The following is a 16,578-nucleotide window of genomic DNA, read 5'->3' on the forward strand; positions in this document are numbered from 1 at the left end:
GAACACGTTAAATGGAACAAGAGGAGAGAGAGAGACTAAAGCTGAACACGTTAAATGGAACAAGAGGAGAGAGAGAGACTAAAGATGAACACGTTAAATGGAACAAGAGGAGAGAGAGAGACTAAAGCTGAACACGTTAAATGGAACAAGAGGAGAGAGAGAGACTAAAGCTGAACACGTTAAATGGAACAAGAGGAGAGAGAGAGACTAAAGCTGAACACGTTAAATGGAACAAGAGGAGAGAGAGACTAAAGCTGAACACGTTAAATGGAACAAGAGGAGAGAGAGACTAAAGCTGAACACGTTAAATGGAACAAGAGGAGAGAGAGACTAAAGATGAACACGTTAAATGGAACAAGAGGAGAGAGAGACTAAAGCTGAACACGTTAAATGGAACAAGAGGAGAGAGAGACTAAAGATGAACACGTTAAATGGAACAAGAGGAGAGAGAGAGACTAAAGCTGAACACGTTAAATGGAACAAGAGGAGAGAGAGACTAAAGCTGAACACGTTAAATGGAACAAGAGGAGAGAGAGAGACTAAAGCTTAACACGTTAAATGGAACAAGAGGAGAGAGAGACTAAAGCTGAACACGTTAAATGGAACAAGAGGAGAGAGAGAGACTAAAGCTGAACACGTTAAATGGAACAAGAGGAGAGAGAGACTAAAGCTGAACACGTTAAATGGAACAAGAGGAGAGAGAGAGACTAAAGCTTAACACGTTAAATGGAACAAGAGGAGAGAGAGACTAAAGCTGAACACGTTAAATGGAACAAGAGGAGAGAGAGACTAAAGCTGAACACGTTAAATGAGTGCAAATAAGCGTAAAGGTCTCATTTAGCTGCAGACTTTATTCAGAAATGTTAGGAACGCAAATTAGTCAAGTACAGAATAACCGTTCAAGGCATTTGTGGAAAAATAATGTTCTTATATTAACAATACATATAAATGTATGACATATTGCCAAGATATAAATACATATATATTTAAGTAGACAATGTAAATTCCAGTGGAGCTTTTCAATGCTCATATCCAGTTGTGATTGCTTGTCCATCTATATATATAATAGATGTCTTCACTCTGCAGGCCATGTCTTGTGGGGGCTTGTTGGGCTTCTTGGATGGGCCTTGGGACCTCCCTGAAACACACAACGTTAGGATTAGGTTAGATTGACATTTTCAACCAGACACTAGTATCAAACCTGCAACTGTCACCCAGCCTTTTAACTGTCATTTGACTGTTCTGCTTCATGTATGCCTTTTTTGTTTGTCTGATGATGATAATAATAATATTTTTTTTTATTTGTATAGCACCTTTCATACAAGAATTGCAGCTCAAAGTGCTTCACAGCAGAAAAAAGACAGGCACAAGATGAGCACATAAAGTGCAGACATATCATCACGGTTTTTCATCTAACATCTAACATCCCAACAGGCCACATTGTTTATGGTTTGATTCTATGGCACAATATACAATAATAAAAAGAGTAAAATAGTGCAATAAAATAGTAGTAAAATGATGCAATAGTGCAGTGCAATAAAATAGTTCTGAATTACTGTTTATTAGTTTAAACCCGTCTTTACCTTCCCTGTTTGATATCCACAGTTTAAAACCTTCCTGTTTGATACCCACTTTGACCCTTCGAACCTCCCTCTCGGGGCAAACCTCCCACTCAGGGCAAACCTCCCACTCAGGGTAAACCTCCCACTCAGGCAGTGGTGCAGTCGTAATATGGGCCAAGGCCAAACGCCACGTGCACGCGCGCTCCCGCGCACGTGCGCACGCGCATACATGTCTCTCTCCTCTTTCATGAGTCGGAGCTGGGGACGAGACTGGCGGTCTTTTGTCACATAACACACGCCCAACACTCCACACACACGCACACACACACACACCACACACACACACACACACACACACACACACACACACACACACACACACACACACACACACACACACACACACACACACACACACACACACACACACACACACACAGTCTAAGTGATAAGTGCCGGCGCGACGATTCATTTTTGTGTCGTCACGCCGTATACCCCGGCCGGCACTTCACCTAGACTTTGCATAATAATAGGATGCGCGCACTTCTGCTCAGTGACGTAGCCTAAACGTCGTTTGACCGCGTATGCCCACCAGTGCCACCACTGCATCGCTCCACTCAGGGCAAACCTCCCTCTCAGGGCAAACCTCCCTCTCAGGGCAAACCTCCCTCTCAGGGCAAACCTCCCTCTCAGGACAAACCTCCCTCTCAGGGCAAACCTCCCTCTCAGGACAAACCTCCCTCTCAGGGCAAACCTCCCTCTCAGGGCAAACCTCCCTCTCAGGGCAAACCTCCCACTCAGGACAAACCTCCCTCTCAGGACAAACCTCCCTCTCAGGGCAAACCTCCCTCTCAGGGCAAACCTCCCACTCAGGACAAACCTCCCTCTCAGGACAAACCTCCCTCTCAGGGCAAACCTCCCACTCAGGACAAACCTCCCTCTCAGGACAAACCTCCCTCTCAGGACAAACCTCCCTCTCAGGGCAAACCTCCCACTCAGGACAAACCTCCCTCTCAGGACAAACCTCCCTCTCAGGGCAAACCTCCCTCTCAGGGCAAACCTCCCTCTCAGGGCAAACCTCCCTCTCAGGGCAAACCTCCCTCTCAGGGCAAACCTCCCTCTCAGGACAAACCTCCCACTCAGGACAAACCTCCCTCTCAGGGCAAACCTCCCTCTCAGGGCAAACCTCCCTCTCAGGACAAACCTCCCTCTCAGGGCAAACCTCCCTCTCAGGGCAAACCTCCCTCTCAGGACAAACCTCCCACTCAGGACAAACCTCCCTCTCAGGGCAAACCTCCCTCTCAGGGCAAACCTCCCTCTCAGGGCAAACCTCCCACTCAGGGCAAACCTCCCTCTCTCAGGGAGCAGTTCTAGGCCTGGGACCCACACAGTTTTAAAACCCAACAGTTTTTCTTCCTGCTTGATACTCACACAGTTCAATACCTGACAGTTTAGAACCTGTAATAAAAGAGTAATAAAAGAGTAAAATAGAATGGACAGAGTAAAGCGGAGTGTATTAAAAGGCTACGATGAAGAGGTACGTTTTTAGCTTAATTCTTTTTAATATTTAGACTGTGGTGGGGAACCTTCAATAGACCAGTTGTAGATTATTGTAATATTCTAGAAGGCACATAGTTGACTTTGAGAAAGGAGTTTATTTGTATTGAGATTTTTTTTAAAGTAGCTTGCTGATGAATGGGAGGTTGGATATCGGCCTATAGTTGGTCAGTATGGCTGTTTTGAATGAATCTGGGAAAATGCCTGTCAGAAGCGATGTATTTATAATATTTAGGACATGACTTGAAATACTCTTGAATATTCACTTAACAAATGCTGTGGGTATAGCATCAATACAGGAAGTGGAGGAGTTACATTCCATGACAGTTTTGTAAAGCTCAGTTGAAGCAAGCTAATTTTCCTATGGTTACCTTTTTGCAGGGTCTTTTGCAGGGTGTGTTTTAATTCTTTCCCTCACATCTGTGATGTATGTGTCAAAAAAGTGACTCTGTTCTTGTAACTGAGGGGTACAATTCCCTGACTGTATTAATCAAGTATTAGTATCATTAAACTACTACCGTCTTATGTACATTACTGGCCAATACCGTACACAGGTATATGATGAGAACTTCTCCACAATAACACGGTTTCCACACAAATACTCGTTTAGAATATTTATTACAGCAAAGGATATTATAACAATACTTTAATTGCGCTTATAAGGCAAATAGAATGTGCATAGGCAAATCAATAATGAATATTAGTAATTATCTATGGTACTCAGGAGAGATACTGGAGATACTGAAAGGGGGGTACTACCGGTTGTAAGCCAGCAGGGGGAGGCAATGCTCTATGAAAGTCAAGGGTCCACGGAGGCGATATCACCCCTGTGTCAGCGGGGAAAGCAGCAGCTGTAATCCTAGGGTGCGCGCCGCAGATGAAGCCGTGGAGTCTCTGCTCCGACAGAGACGGGCTCGAGTGATGTCCTCACGGGAATGTGTAGATCCCACAGTAGCAGCAGGGTAGGCGGTTCTCTGCTCCAGCAGCTTGGTGAAGAATGAAGAATAATAATCCTGCCAGGTGGCTCTGCAATCACCGGTGTAGGTATCCTCCGTGGTGCGCGGTGGTCCACGGTTGAACTTGACGTTACTATCCTATCAGCACGCGGCAATAAGTGCTCTATGTAGACACACAATTACCCACTTCACGTGGTCTTTGACTCGTAATGAAGGCTTTTACTAGTAAGGAGCGAACGATACGTTAAACAAACGTACTAGGATAACACGAGACTCTATCTTGGGGCAATACGAGCCCTACTCTGCCCACGTTGCGTAGTGGGGAGAGACGTCACTTGGATAACTGGAACTGAACGAGACTGAACGGGACAAGGGACTAAGAGGAATTCTACATTTCTTGCGCCCTATTTATATGTACGGTGGACAAATAGTACCATTCGTATTTCGGTAGCCGTATTCCTACACGGAACCGGGGCTAGTCATGTTCGTCGGCACTATTGAACTTGACTCAAGGGGCCTGTCTGCTGGCGCCAGGTTCTTGTCCAATGAGAGAATGAACTATTATGGGCTGTAGTAGACTAAAGGGATATTCAGTGTATATGTACAAAGAATATACAAGGGATATCAAACGATATACAAATACTATTAAACACATATCCATAAATAAATATATATATTCGGTTTAATCTGACCCTTTGTAACAGCCGCCCCCTAATTAGTCCCACCTAATTAGCTAAGCAGAGACAGATTAACCGCACTGTCCACCACTCAATGTCCGCTGCGAGGGTAGGCAGGTCACAAAGTCAGGGGTCATGGTCGTCATTAAGCGAGTCGGGGAGCCTTGGCGACTCCATCAGCCCCGCCACGGGTCGGCTGCAGGTCCGCCCCTGGCCGAGCACTTCTGCCACTCTGACCTTTCCGTCGGCACCAGTGGTCACCCTGCCCACGCGGCCGGCCGGCCACGCAGCTCGGGGCAGTGACTGGGCCACGGTCATGACGACTGGACGGGATGAAGGGGGGCTTAGGAGGAAGCGGGCCTGAGACTGCTTTGATCTGTGCTTGGCTGTGCTTTCTCCTCCTCCGTCTGTTTCTCTTGTTTGCTCTGTACCCCATCTGAGGAGGGGCCGGTCCCGGCCGCCCCGTCAAGGAGTCGCTTGGGGTGCTGGGTTCGAGGTCAGCTACGTCTGGAGCGCAGCTGAGGGGGGTGGAATTCCGAACTCCCTCTGGTGCCCACGGTTCTCTCACGGTCCCCTCGCTTAATGTCAATAGCCTCTGCTGTACGGGGGAGAGGCCGGTGTCGCTCGCCTCTGTGTGTAGGCAGCGTGTAGACGTGGGTTGACTGTCAAGTCCGTAGAGGGGGCCCTGGAGCGTCCATCCCAGTCGGGTCTGAACCGCGACTGGGCATCCTTTGGGTCCGACGTGGGCCGCCTCAATTGGGAGAATGAGGTCCGCGTGGTCGGAGCCGATGAGCAGGGTCGGTGTGGCGCCGTCGATAAGCGGTATAGGTAGTTGACGTAGGTGCACATACTTCGCCATCAGCTGTGGGATGGGGTAGGTGTACTGAGACAGGCCTATGTCGTGGCTAGTGAAGACGTTAGTTATACTATACTGCTTCTCGGGCTGGTCCACCGCTGCTATCTTGAAGGAGACCTTTTCACCCTTTATGGTCTTCTGGTCCCTTCTGATGGTGCGTATGGTCATTGTATCTTTGACACCTCGCAGGCCCAACTGGGCTGCTGCGGAAGCGAGGAGGAGAGTCTTTTCATTGTCCAGGACGGCGTAAGTGTCCAGGACCTTGTCCTCGTAGCTCAGGAGCACTCTGACCACTTTGAGGAGCACACGGGGGGTCCCGCTATGCTGGTCAATGTGGAGCACTCCTGTGGGTGGTGACGTAGAATCTATATGGTGCGAGTCGCACCGTGGCTCCCAGTGTCTGCCGTAGCAGTCGGGACACCAGGGAGCGGTCTGGTGGAACTTTGGTGCTGGTGCCACCGCCTCGGCATGGTACATTACCGCGACGGGCCCACTCTGTTGTCCTGGCTGACGCCTGTTGATGTCATGCAGGACCTCCAGGTGGGTGCCACCGCACCTGCTGCACTTCTTCTTCAAGCGGCACTCAGCTGCTAGGTGGCTGCGTGCGCAGCGGAAGCAGCGGCGGTGGTCCTTGACCCACTGACTCACATCATCCGTGGTCAGCTTCTTGAAATATTCGCACTGATACAGCCGATGTTCTCCCTCACAGTACTGGCACTCAATCTTCCACTGGTCCTCTTTCGTCGAGGGGGTGTTGTGGTTCTTGTGTGGTACTGATTCGGCTTGGTGCATAACGGTCACCAACCGGCGGTTATCCGTTTGTCCCCGAGGTCCGAGTCTTGGGCTTGGTCCACTCCATACGAACGTGTCGAGTCGTAGGCTACTGACCTCCCTGGCGAGGAACTCAGATAGGTCTAGGAGGGATGCCTCTGGACCGTTGGGGTCGCGGTAGTCTCTCTGCCGCCTGAAGCGCTCTTGTCGGGCGGGAGGGAGCTTCTCTAATATCCTCTCTACGTTGGAGTTAGCGTACAGTTCGTAGATACCCTTTTCCTTTTGGGACCCCAGCATCCCTACCAGGGACTGTACCTTGATAGACAAGTCATCTAATGCTCTGTTGTCTCTGGCTGGGGGGAGACGGTCAATGTCTCTTATCTCCTGTATCACATAGTCCCATACGCGTCCATAACGTTGGTCGAGTGCTGCTAGAGCCGCTGTGTATGGGGTAGTAGAGTTGGCATAGGCCAGCGCTATATTGTGCGCTCGGGGCACCTTGAGGTGCTTCAATAGGGTAGCATACTTGTGGCGTTCATCAGCTACATCAACCATCATGGTCTCTAAGCACATCCGTAGTTCCGTGTACTGTGCTCGGTTCTCATGGGTGAAGTCTGGAAACGTCGGTGCGCCAAGGTACGATGCCATGGATGACTGGCACATCGGTGAGCGTTGGGGAAGAGGCCTCCTAGGCGAGTCTCCCCGTGCGTGTCGTCTTGGGCTGGTGCTTGGTGGGTACCGAAGGTCGGGTACCCAGGTGCTGTCCCTCGGGGCTGGCGGTGCGTCAAACTCACCCGTGAGTTGAGTCGGGGGTTTGTAGCGCAGGGCCTCGGGGCTGACTTCTGGGCTGTACTGGACCTCCTGGTCCAGAGTACGTTGCTGCTGGTCGGCTTGACATTCCTCCTCTTCCTCCTCCTCTTCCTCTGCTAGGACCTGGAGTCTTCTGTTCAGTCTCTCGGCGTGGTCCGATTCTTCCCGGTTGCTGGGTCTCGTATGGACCGGCCGGGAAGGGGGTTCGGAGACGTGGACAGGATCCTCCTGTTGGCGGAGTCCCGGGTCGCTTCGTCGGGTAGGGGAATGTGTCCTAGACCCATGTCTTGACGATCTCTGAGAGCTCCGTGCGGAGTGAGGGGGTGTCGCCATGGCAACCAGTTTGTCCATCAGCTCCGCCTGCAGCCGGTCGCGCTCTGCCTCGCGCTGGGCATGGGCTGCGTCGCGCGCTGCTTCGCGCTGGGCATTGGCGACGTCGCGCTGCGCATTGGCGCTGGCCTGGGCAGCGTCGCGCTGTGCGTTGGCGGCGTCGCGCTGGGCATGTGCGACGTCGCGCTGTGCATTGGCGGCGGCGTGCTGTGCATTGGCGGCGGCGTGCTGTGCATCGGCACGGCTTCTCTCAATGTTCTCTTCTGTCTGGAGGCGTCTGGTCTCCAGTCTTATGCGGTCGTCTTCACTCCTTTGTTGCGCCTGGAAGCGCTCTCGCTCGCCTGCAAACTGTTCGCGCTCGCGCGTCTGTTGCGCTTGAAGTCGATCGCGTTCGGTGGAGGCTGCCAGGGTGGCGATGAGTGCTTGCGCCAGCATCTTGTCCGCCGCGCTGGGGGAAGACGCCGTTCGGGGCGATCGGCTCCCGGCAGTACTTGTTGGAGACCCGTTCTCCTGTTGCGTACCGAGGAGACCCATCTCCTGGGTGCGCGTCTCTTCTTGTGGTGGGTCGGGTTCCATCCCGGGAGGGCTTTCTTTATCCTGGAGCGCTCCGGGGACTACCTCGTCGGCGTTGTCGGGGGATAAAGTCGTGTCAGTTCCCTCCTGGTCCCCACTGTGAGCTTGGTCAGTTACATTAGAACCCACTAGGGCCTCTGTTGGCGGGGTAGCCTGGTTGGTAGGGTCGGACATAATTTTACTATCCGCTTTAGTTATTTTATCCGTATCTAATTTCCCTTTAAAGCTAGGTATTGGACTGACAGAGTATGCCTCTAGATAGGGAGGTGGCTGCCGTCTGCGCTGCGGGCGATCTAGCTTAGGAGAACCGTTTGTGGAGTGTTCGTCATCGGCCATGTCAATATTAATATTATATTAATATTACGCTAATTATTATCCGGGGCTCGCAGGACCAATTGTAACTGAGGGGTACAATTCCCTGACTGTATTAATCAAGTATTAGTATCATTAAACTACTACCGTCTTATGTACATTACTGGCCAATACCGTACACAGGTATATGATGAGAACTTCTCCACAATAACACGGTTTCCACACAAATACTTGTTTAGAATATTTATTACAGCAAAGGATATTATAACAATACTTTAATTGCGCTTATAAGGCAAATAGAATGTGCATAGGCAAATCAATAATGAATATTAGTAATTATCTATGGTACTCAGGAGAGATACTGGAGATACTGAAAGGGGGGTACTACCGGTTGTAAGCCAGCAGGGGGAGGCAATACTCTATGAAAGTCAAGGGTCCACGGAGGCGATATCACCCCTGTGTCAGCGGGGAAAGCAGCAGCTGTAATCCTAGGGTGCGCGCCGCAGATGAAGCCGTGGAGTCTCTGCTCCGACAGAGACGGGCTCGAGTGATGTCCTCACGGGAATGTGTAGATCCCACAGTAGCAGCAGGGTAGGCGGTTCTCTGCTCCAGCAGCTTGGTGAAGAATGAAGAATAATAATCCTGCCAGGTGGCTCTGCAATCACCGGTGTAGGTATCCTCCGTGGTGCGCGGTGGTCCACGGTTGAACTTGACGTTACTATCCTATCAGCACGCGGCAATAAGTGCTCTATGTAGACACACAATTACCCACTTCACGTGGTCTTTGACTCGTAATGAAGGCTTTTACTAGTAAGGAGCGAACGATACGTTGAACAAACGTACTAGGATAACACGAGACTCTATCTTGGGGCAATACGAGCCCTACTCTGCCCACGTTGCGTAGTGGGGAGAGACGTCACTTGGATAACTGGAACTGAACGAGACTGAACGGGACAAGGGACTAAGAGGAATTCTACATTTCTTGCGCCCTATTTATATGTACGGTGGACAAATAGTACCATTCGTATTTCGGTAGCCGTATTCCTACGCGGAACCGGGGCTAGTTGGGACATGTTCGTCGGCACTATTGAACTTGACTCAAGGGGCCTGTCTGCTGGCGCCAGGTTCTTGTCCAATGAGAGAATGAACTATTATGGGCTGTAGTAGACTAAAGGGATATTCAGTGTATATGTACAAAGAATATACAAGGGATATCAAACGATATACAAATACTATTAAACACATATCCATAAATAAATATATATATTCGGTTTAATCTGACCCTTTGTAACAGTTCTATTTTATTTTATTTATTTTTTGTGGGGACCTTTTGTCCTCTCGCCAGGCTATCATTGAAAATAAGAATTTGTTCTTAATTGACCTGCCTGGTAGTCAATTAAGACTAAAGGTAGGAACACGCCAACTTTTTGGGAAATTTGCTTATTTACCGTGGAGTTACACAAGCAGATACAGACCCTTTACTTCTCTGTGCATGCATTAGGCTTATAGGGAACAGCCGCACCGTTAGCCTAATACACTCCAAATACAACTCCAAAACATTCCTGTAAACATGTTGTGACCTGTGTATTTACCACGTGGAGAGAAAAACATTATTAGACATTTTCGTTTTCTAAGCAGATATATACTTGGTGCAGTGATTTCATGCATCACCTCTGAAAGCCCCGTTCTAACTTCCGTCAATAAAAGCAATCTGACTAGTTTTTTGGTACCATCTGGGTGGGCAAATTCTAGATGTGATTTTATTATTCCTATACATCCCTAGATTATGTTTTGATATGATAGACCTTTTGGTTCTGTAGTGGTTATCACCTCCTGAGTTTTTGCTAAATAAATCTCCTGCCATATTTTGCTCCCCTTCATAGATTCGCTGGTAGGTCATGTTGTCTGGGTACTAGAGACAGGACCATGATAACGTCTTCATGCGCCTGAGTCTCCTGAACACGTAGAGACACTCGCCGAGTCGATCAGAGCTTCCTATGCTGAGCTATGGTAACTTTTGCACACCTACCGCATAATACCTTAGAAAAACCGCAACAGTGAGGCATTCACCAGTAGGGGGTTGGTGCGCAAAAGTTACCATAGCTCAGCGTAGGAAGCTCTGATCGACTCGGCGAGTGTCTCTACGTGTTCAGGAGACTCAGGCGCATGAAGACGTTATCATGGTCCTGTCTCTAGTACCCAGACAACATGACCTACCCTACCAGCAGTGATGCAGTGGTGGTCCCACTCGGTACCACGCCGTCCTAGCAGTTTTTTCTGAGCAGAAGTACGCGCACGGATGTGCACGCGCACGCACAAAAATGCGTTCACAATTTTCACTGGACTCGTCGCGGCACTTATCACCTAGACTTTGCATAATAATAGGATACCGATAGCATAACAAAGAACGAGAAGAGCCAAACCAAAATACAAGCCTGTACCAATTGGTGGGGGTTGCTTGAGCTGTGGAGCCTCTCACTATGTGACAAATGGTCCCGACTGGAAGGATGAGACATTTCTTAAGTTACATTGTTAATTTAGTTTGTATTTACTTTTCTAGTTTAAGTTAATTCAATTAAAGAAATTGTAACTACAATATTGTATCTACAATTACATTTAAAACATTGTTTGTTTTTCAACCATATCTGTTGACAATATAATTTCTTTATATATTGAAGGCTACATCCTGCTACCTTTTTCAGCTTCTCTATTTCAAGGCAATATTTACAAAAACTAAACTAAAACTAGTCATTTCCTATACAAACATGTTTCCTACTATTTATGCATAATAATCATCTGTTCTGTGCGCACGCGAGGGAACATGTATGCGTGGGAGCGCGCGTGCACGTGGCGTCCAGGCAGTTCTGATATTACGACTGCACCACTGCCTACCAGCGAATCTATGAAGGGGAGCAAAATATGGCAGGAGACTTATTTTGCAAAAACTTCTTTAACAAAAGCACTCCTTTGGGAGGTGATAACCACTAATAAGCTACAGAACCAAAAGGTCTATCATATCAAAACATAATCTAGGGATGTATAGGAATAATAAAATCACATCTAGAATTTGCCCACCCAGATGGTACCAAAAAAGTGTTTGGCCCAAGTACTACTAGTCAGATTGCTTTTATTGACGGAAGTTAGAACGGGGCTTTCAGAGGTGATGCGTGACATCACTGTGCCAAGGTAGCAGTGGTTCGGCGAAATATAGTTCTGAGTATATATCTGCTTAGAAAACGAAAATGTCTAATACATTTTATTTCTCCACGTGGTAAATACACAGGTCACAACATGTTTACAGGAACGTTTTGGAGTTGTATTTGGAGTGTATTGGGGGTGACTGTAGGGAACTAGGCTACACTGGCACACCTACTTCCAGTGAATGACACTAAGCTAGGCTAACGGTGCAGCTGTTCCCTAAGCCTAATGCAAGAAAGGGGTATCCGCTTGTCTAACTCCAGGGTAGGTGGCAAATAAGCTAATTTAAATAAAAAATAAAGCATCATGCCGAAAAGAAGCCATACAACCCTCAACCTCTAGGGGTCACTAGTGCAGCACAAATGAGCACAGCTATTCCACATGCAGGCGACACAGCGTACCACACTATACACTGGACCACTGCTAATATTACCCTCCTCTAATAGAGGGGAACATTGCTCATGATACAGATATGCTGCGAGTGTGACCTATGCCGAATCCAAGGACCTCGCGTAGGCGGGCCAGCTGGATGTTTGTGATAAAAGAGGAGGAGTCGTTTCCAGAGTCTAGGGGGGAACAGGGAAGGGAGGGGAGAGAGGGAGGGAGGAGGGGAGAGATGGAGGGAGGAGGGGAGAGATGGAGTGAGGAGGGGAGAGATGGAGGGAGGAGGGGAGAGATGGAGTGAGGAGGAGAGAGGGGAGGAGGGGAGAGATGGAGGGAGGAGGGGAGAGATGGAGGGGAGGGGAGAGAGGAGGGAGGAGGGGAGAGAGGGAGGGGAGAGATGGAGTGAGGAGGGGAGAGATGGAGTGAGGAGGAGAGAGGGGAGAGATGGAGGGAGGAGGGGAGAGATGGAGGGAGGAGGGGAGAGATGGAGGGAGGAGGGAGGAGGGGAGATATGGAGGGAGGAGGGGAGAGATGGAGGGGGGGAGAGATGGAGGGAGGAGGGGAGAGAGGAGGGAGGAGGGGAGAGAGGAGGGAGGAGGGGAGAGAGGGGAGGGAGGAGGGGAGAGGTGGAGGGGGGGAGAGATGGAGGGAGGAGGGGAGAGAGGAGGGAGGAGGGGAGAGAGGGAGGGGAGAGATGGAGGGAGGAGGGGAGAGAGGGGAGGGAGGAGGGCAAAGAGGGAGGGAGGAGGGGAGAGATGGAGGGAGGAGGGGAGAGAGGGAGGGGAGGGCAAAGAGGGAGGGAGGAGGGGAGAGATGGAGGGAGGAGGGGAGAGAGGGAGGGGAGGGGAGAGAGGGGAGGGAGGAGGGGAGAGGGAGGGGAGGGGAGGGGAGAGAGGAGGGGAGAGAGAGAGGGAGGAGGGGAGAGATGGAGGGGAGGGGAGAGAGGGGAGGGAGGAGGGGAGATATGGAGGCGAGAGAGGAGGGAGGGAGGAGGGGAGAGAGGAGGGGAGGGGAGAGATGGGGGAGGGGAGAGGGGAGGGGAGAGATGGAGGAGGGGAGAGAGGGAGGGAGGAGGGGAGAGATGGAGGAGGGGAGAGAGGGAGGAGGGGAGAGATGGAGGCGAGAGAGGAGGGAGGAGGGGAGGGAGGGAGGAGGGGAGAGAGGGAGGAAGGAGGGGAGAGAGGAGGGAGGAGGGGAGAGAGGGAGGAGGGGAGGAGGGGAGAGAGGGAAGGGAGGAGGGGAGAGAGGGAGGAAGGAGGGGAGAGAGGAGGGAGGAGGGGAGAGAGGAGGGGAGAGAGGGAGGGAGGGGAGGGGAGAGAGGGGAGGGAGGAGGGGAGAGAGGGAGGAGGGGAGGAGGGGAGAGAGGGGAGGGAGGAGGGGAGAGAGGGAGGAAGGAGGGGAGAGGAGGGAGGAGGGGAGGGAGGAGGGAGGAGGGGAGAGAGGGAGGGGAGAGAGAGGAGGGAGGAGGGGAGAGAGGGAGGGGAGAGAGAGGAGGGAGGAGGGGGAGAGAGGGAGGGAGGAGGGGAGAGGGGAGGGGAGGGAGGAGGGGAGAGAGGGAGGGAGGAGGGGAGAGAGGAGAGAGGAGGGGAGAGAGGGAGGGAGGAGGGGAGAGGGGAGGGAGGAGGGGAGAGGGGAGGGGAGGGAGGAGGGGAGAGAGGGAGGGAGGAGGGGAGAGAGGAGGGGAGGGGAGAGAGGAGGGAGGAGGGGAGAGAGGAGAGAGGAGGGGAGAGAGGGAGGGAGGAGGGGAGAGGGGAGGGAGGAGGGGAGAGGGGAGGGGAGGGAGGAGGGGAGAGAGGGAGGGAGGAGGGGAGAGAGGGAGGGGAGAGAGAGGAGGGAGGAGGGGAGAGAGGGAGGGAGGAGGGGAGAGGGGAGGGGAGGGAGGAGGGGAGAGAGGGAGGGAGGAGGGGAGAGAGGAGAGAGGAGGGCCTCACCACAGCCGCCTGGGCCTTGGCGTAGTTCATGTGGGCGTAGAGCAGCACAGCTGTGTCATTGTGAGAGGCCTCCAGAGCAATGGACAGAGCGTTGCTGCCATCCTGCAGACGGAGAGAGAGAGAGAGAGAGAGAGAGAGAGAGAGAGAGAGAGAGAGAGAGAGAGGGAGAGAGAGAGAGAAACATAAAACAACATACAACACTATTTCATGGTTATCAGGTTCATCAGTGATAATCAAACCGTAAACAAAGAGGCCTGTTAAGAAGTTAGATCCTAATATGAAAGATTATGTACGAAAGGTGCTATACAAATAGTTGATTAATTAATGTTCTATTTTAATGGTCTGTTTGGCTGCTGTCTATCCTATGCAAATTCTATGCCTAGTTTTATGTCTGCACTTTATGCACTTTACGCATCTGCCAATTCTGTGCTCACTTTAAGTATTCTTTACTGCTGTGAAGCACTTTGAGCTGCAATTCCTGTATGAAAGGTGCTATACAAATAACGTTTATTGTCATTCTTATTATTCTTATTATTAATATTATTATTACCAGAATAAAGAAAACACCTGTGACCGTGTCGATGTAATCAAAATATTTAAAAAAAACTAAATACACTGTATGCCTCACAACCCCGGAGCAGCGAGGAGAGAGAGGGGGAAGTTTAGCCAGATCCTTTCCCAGGCCTCCTCTCTGTGCAGCTGTGTCACGCTGCTGAAACCCAATCCATGTTGAAGTATGGCAAGTCATTCTGGCCCAGATGTGCAATACTCCAGTAACTGCACTGGGACGCCTCACACTGTGAAACCACTTGGTGCAACAGCTCTGTTTCGTGGATCAGGGGGGAAGGGGTGGAGCGACGAACAGACAGAGGAAAAGAGCCGACTACTGCCTTGGTTTTCACAGTCATGATGCACTCGGCTGGTAGGTATTGTCTGTAAACACAGTAGACACACAGCGCTTTAGGGCTGATTCTGTCGTGCTATAGCGCTTTAGGGCTGATTCTGTCTTGCTATAGGTCTTTAGGACTGATTCTGTCTTGCTATAGGTCTTTAAGACTGATTCTGTCTTGTTATAGGTCTTTAGAACTGATTCTGTCTTGCTATAGGTCTTTAAGACTGATTCTGTCTTGCTATAGGTCTTTAAGACTGATTCTGTCTTGCTATAGGTCTTTAGGGCTGATTCTGTCTTGTTATAGGTCTTTAGGACTGATTCTGTCTTGCTATAGGTCTTTAAGACTGATTCTGTCTTGCTATAGGTCTTTAAGACTGATTCTGTCTTGTTATAGGTCTTTAGGGCTGATTCTGTCTTGCTATAGGTCTTTAAGACTGATTCTGTCTTGCTATAGGTCTTTAAGACTGATTCTGTCTTGCTATAGGTCTTTAAGACTGATTCTGTCTTGCTATAGGTCTTTAAGACTGATTCTGTCTTGCTATAGGTCTTTAAGACTGATTCTGTCTTGTTATAGGTCTTTAAGACTGATTCTGTCTTGCTATAGGTCTTTAGGGCTGATTCTGTCTTGCTATAGGTCTTTAAGACTGATTCTGTCTTGCTATAGGTCTTTAGGACTGGGTCTGTCTTGCTATTGGTCTTTAAGACTGATTCTGTCTTGCTATAGGTCTTTAAGACTGATTCTGTCTTGCTATAGGTCTTTAGGACTGATTCTGTCTTGTTATAGGTCTTTAAGACTGATTCTGTCTTGCTATAGGTCTTTAAGACTGATTCTGTCTTGCTATAGGTCTTTAAGACTGATTCTGTCTTGCTATAGGCTCTTTAAGACTGATTCTGTCTTGCTATAGGTCTTTAAGACTGATTCTGTCTTGCTATAGGCTCTTTAAGACTGATTCTGTCTTGCTATAGGTCTTTAGGACTGATTCTGTCTTGCTATAGGTCTTTAGGACTGATTCTGTCTTGCTATAGGTCTTTAGGACTGATTCTGTCTTGCTATAGGTCTTTAAGACTGATTCTGTCTTGCTATAGGTCTTTAAGACTGATTCTGTCTTGCTATAGGTCTTTAGGACTGATTCTGTCTTGCTATAGGTCTTTAGGGCTGATTCTGTCTTGCTATAGGTCTTTAAGACTGATTCTGTCTTGCTATAGGTCTTTAGGACTGATTCTGTCTTGCTATAGGTCTTTAGGACTGATTCTGTCTTGCTATAGGTCTTTAAGACTGATTATGTCTTGTTATAGGTCTTTAAGACTGATTATGTCTTGTTATAGGTCTTTAGGACTGATTCTGTCTTGCTATAGGTCTTTAGGACTGATTCTGTCTTGCTATAGGTCTTTAAGACTGATTCTGTCTTGCTATAGGTCTTTAAGACTGATTCTGTCTTGCTATAGGTCTTTAAGACTGATTCTGTCTTGCTATAGGTCTTTAAGACTGATTCTGTCTTGCTATAGGTCTTTAAGACTGATTCTGTCTTGCTATAGGCTCTTTAAGACTGATTCTGTCTTGCTATAGGTCTTTAGGACTGATTCTGTCTTGCTATAGGTCTTTAGGGCTGATTCTGTCTTGCTATAGGTCTTTAAGACTGATTCTGTCTTGCTATAGGTCTTTAGGACTGATTCTGTCTTGCTATAGGTCTTTAGGGCTGATTCTGTCTTGCTATAGGTCTTTAAGACTGATTCTGTCTTGTTATAGGTCTTTAAGACTGATTCTGTCT

At 49.3% G+C, this 16,578-nt stretch overlaps 1 protein-coding gene across 2 annotated transcripts in view; it reads right to left on the minus strand.

Moving 5' to 3' along the window:
• Positions 1 to 701: 701 nt before the first annotated feature.
• The window catches only part of kank3 (KN motif and ankyrin repeat domains 3), a 103,179-nt gene continuing 87,302 nt past the window's right edge, over positions 702 to 16,578 (minus strand). For both annotated transcript variants that reach the window (XM_084318550.1, XM_084318551.1), the window contains exons 11-12: positions 13,918 to 14,019; positions 702 to 1,138 (exon numbers count right to left, since the gene is read on the minus strand). In XM_084318550.1, coding sequence (XP_084174676.1) covers positions 1,076 to 1,138; positions 13,918 to 14,019 — 165 coding nt within the window. In that variant the 3' untranslated portion in view covers positions 702 to 1,075. The remainder of the gene's footprint in view (positions 1,139 to 13,917; positions 14,020 to 16,578) is intronic.

This window comes from Notolepis coatsorum, assembly GCF_963971535.1.
Source record: "Notolepis coatsorum genome assembly, chromosome: 7".
NCBI lineage: Eukaryota > Metazoa > Chordata > Actinopteri > Aulopiformes > Paralepididae > Notolepis > Notolepis coatsorum.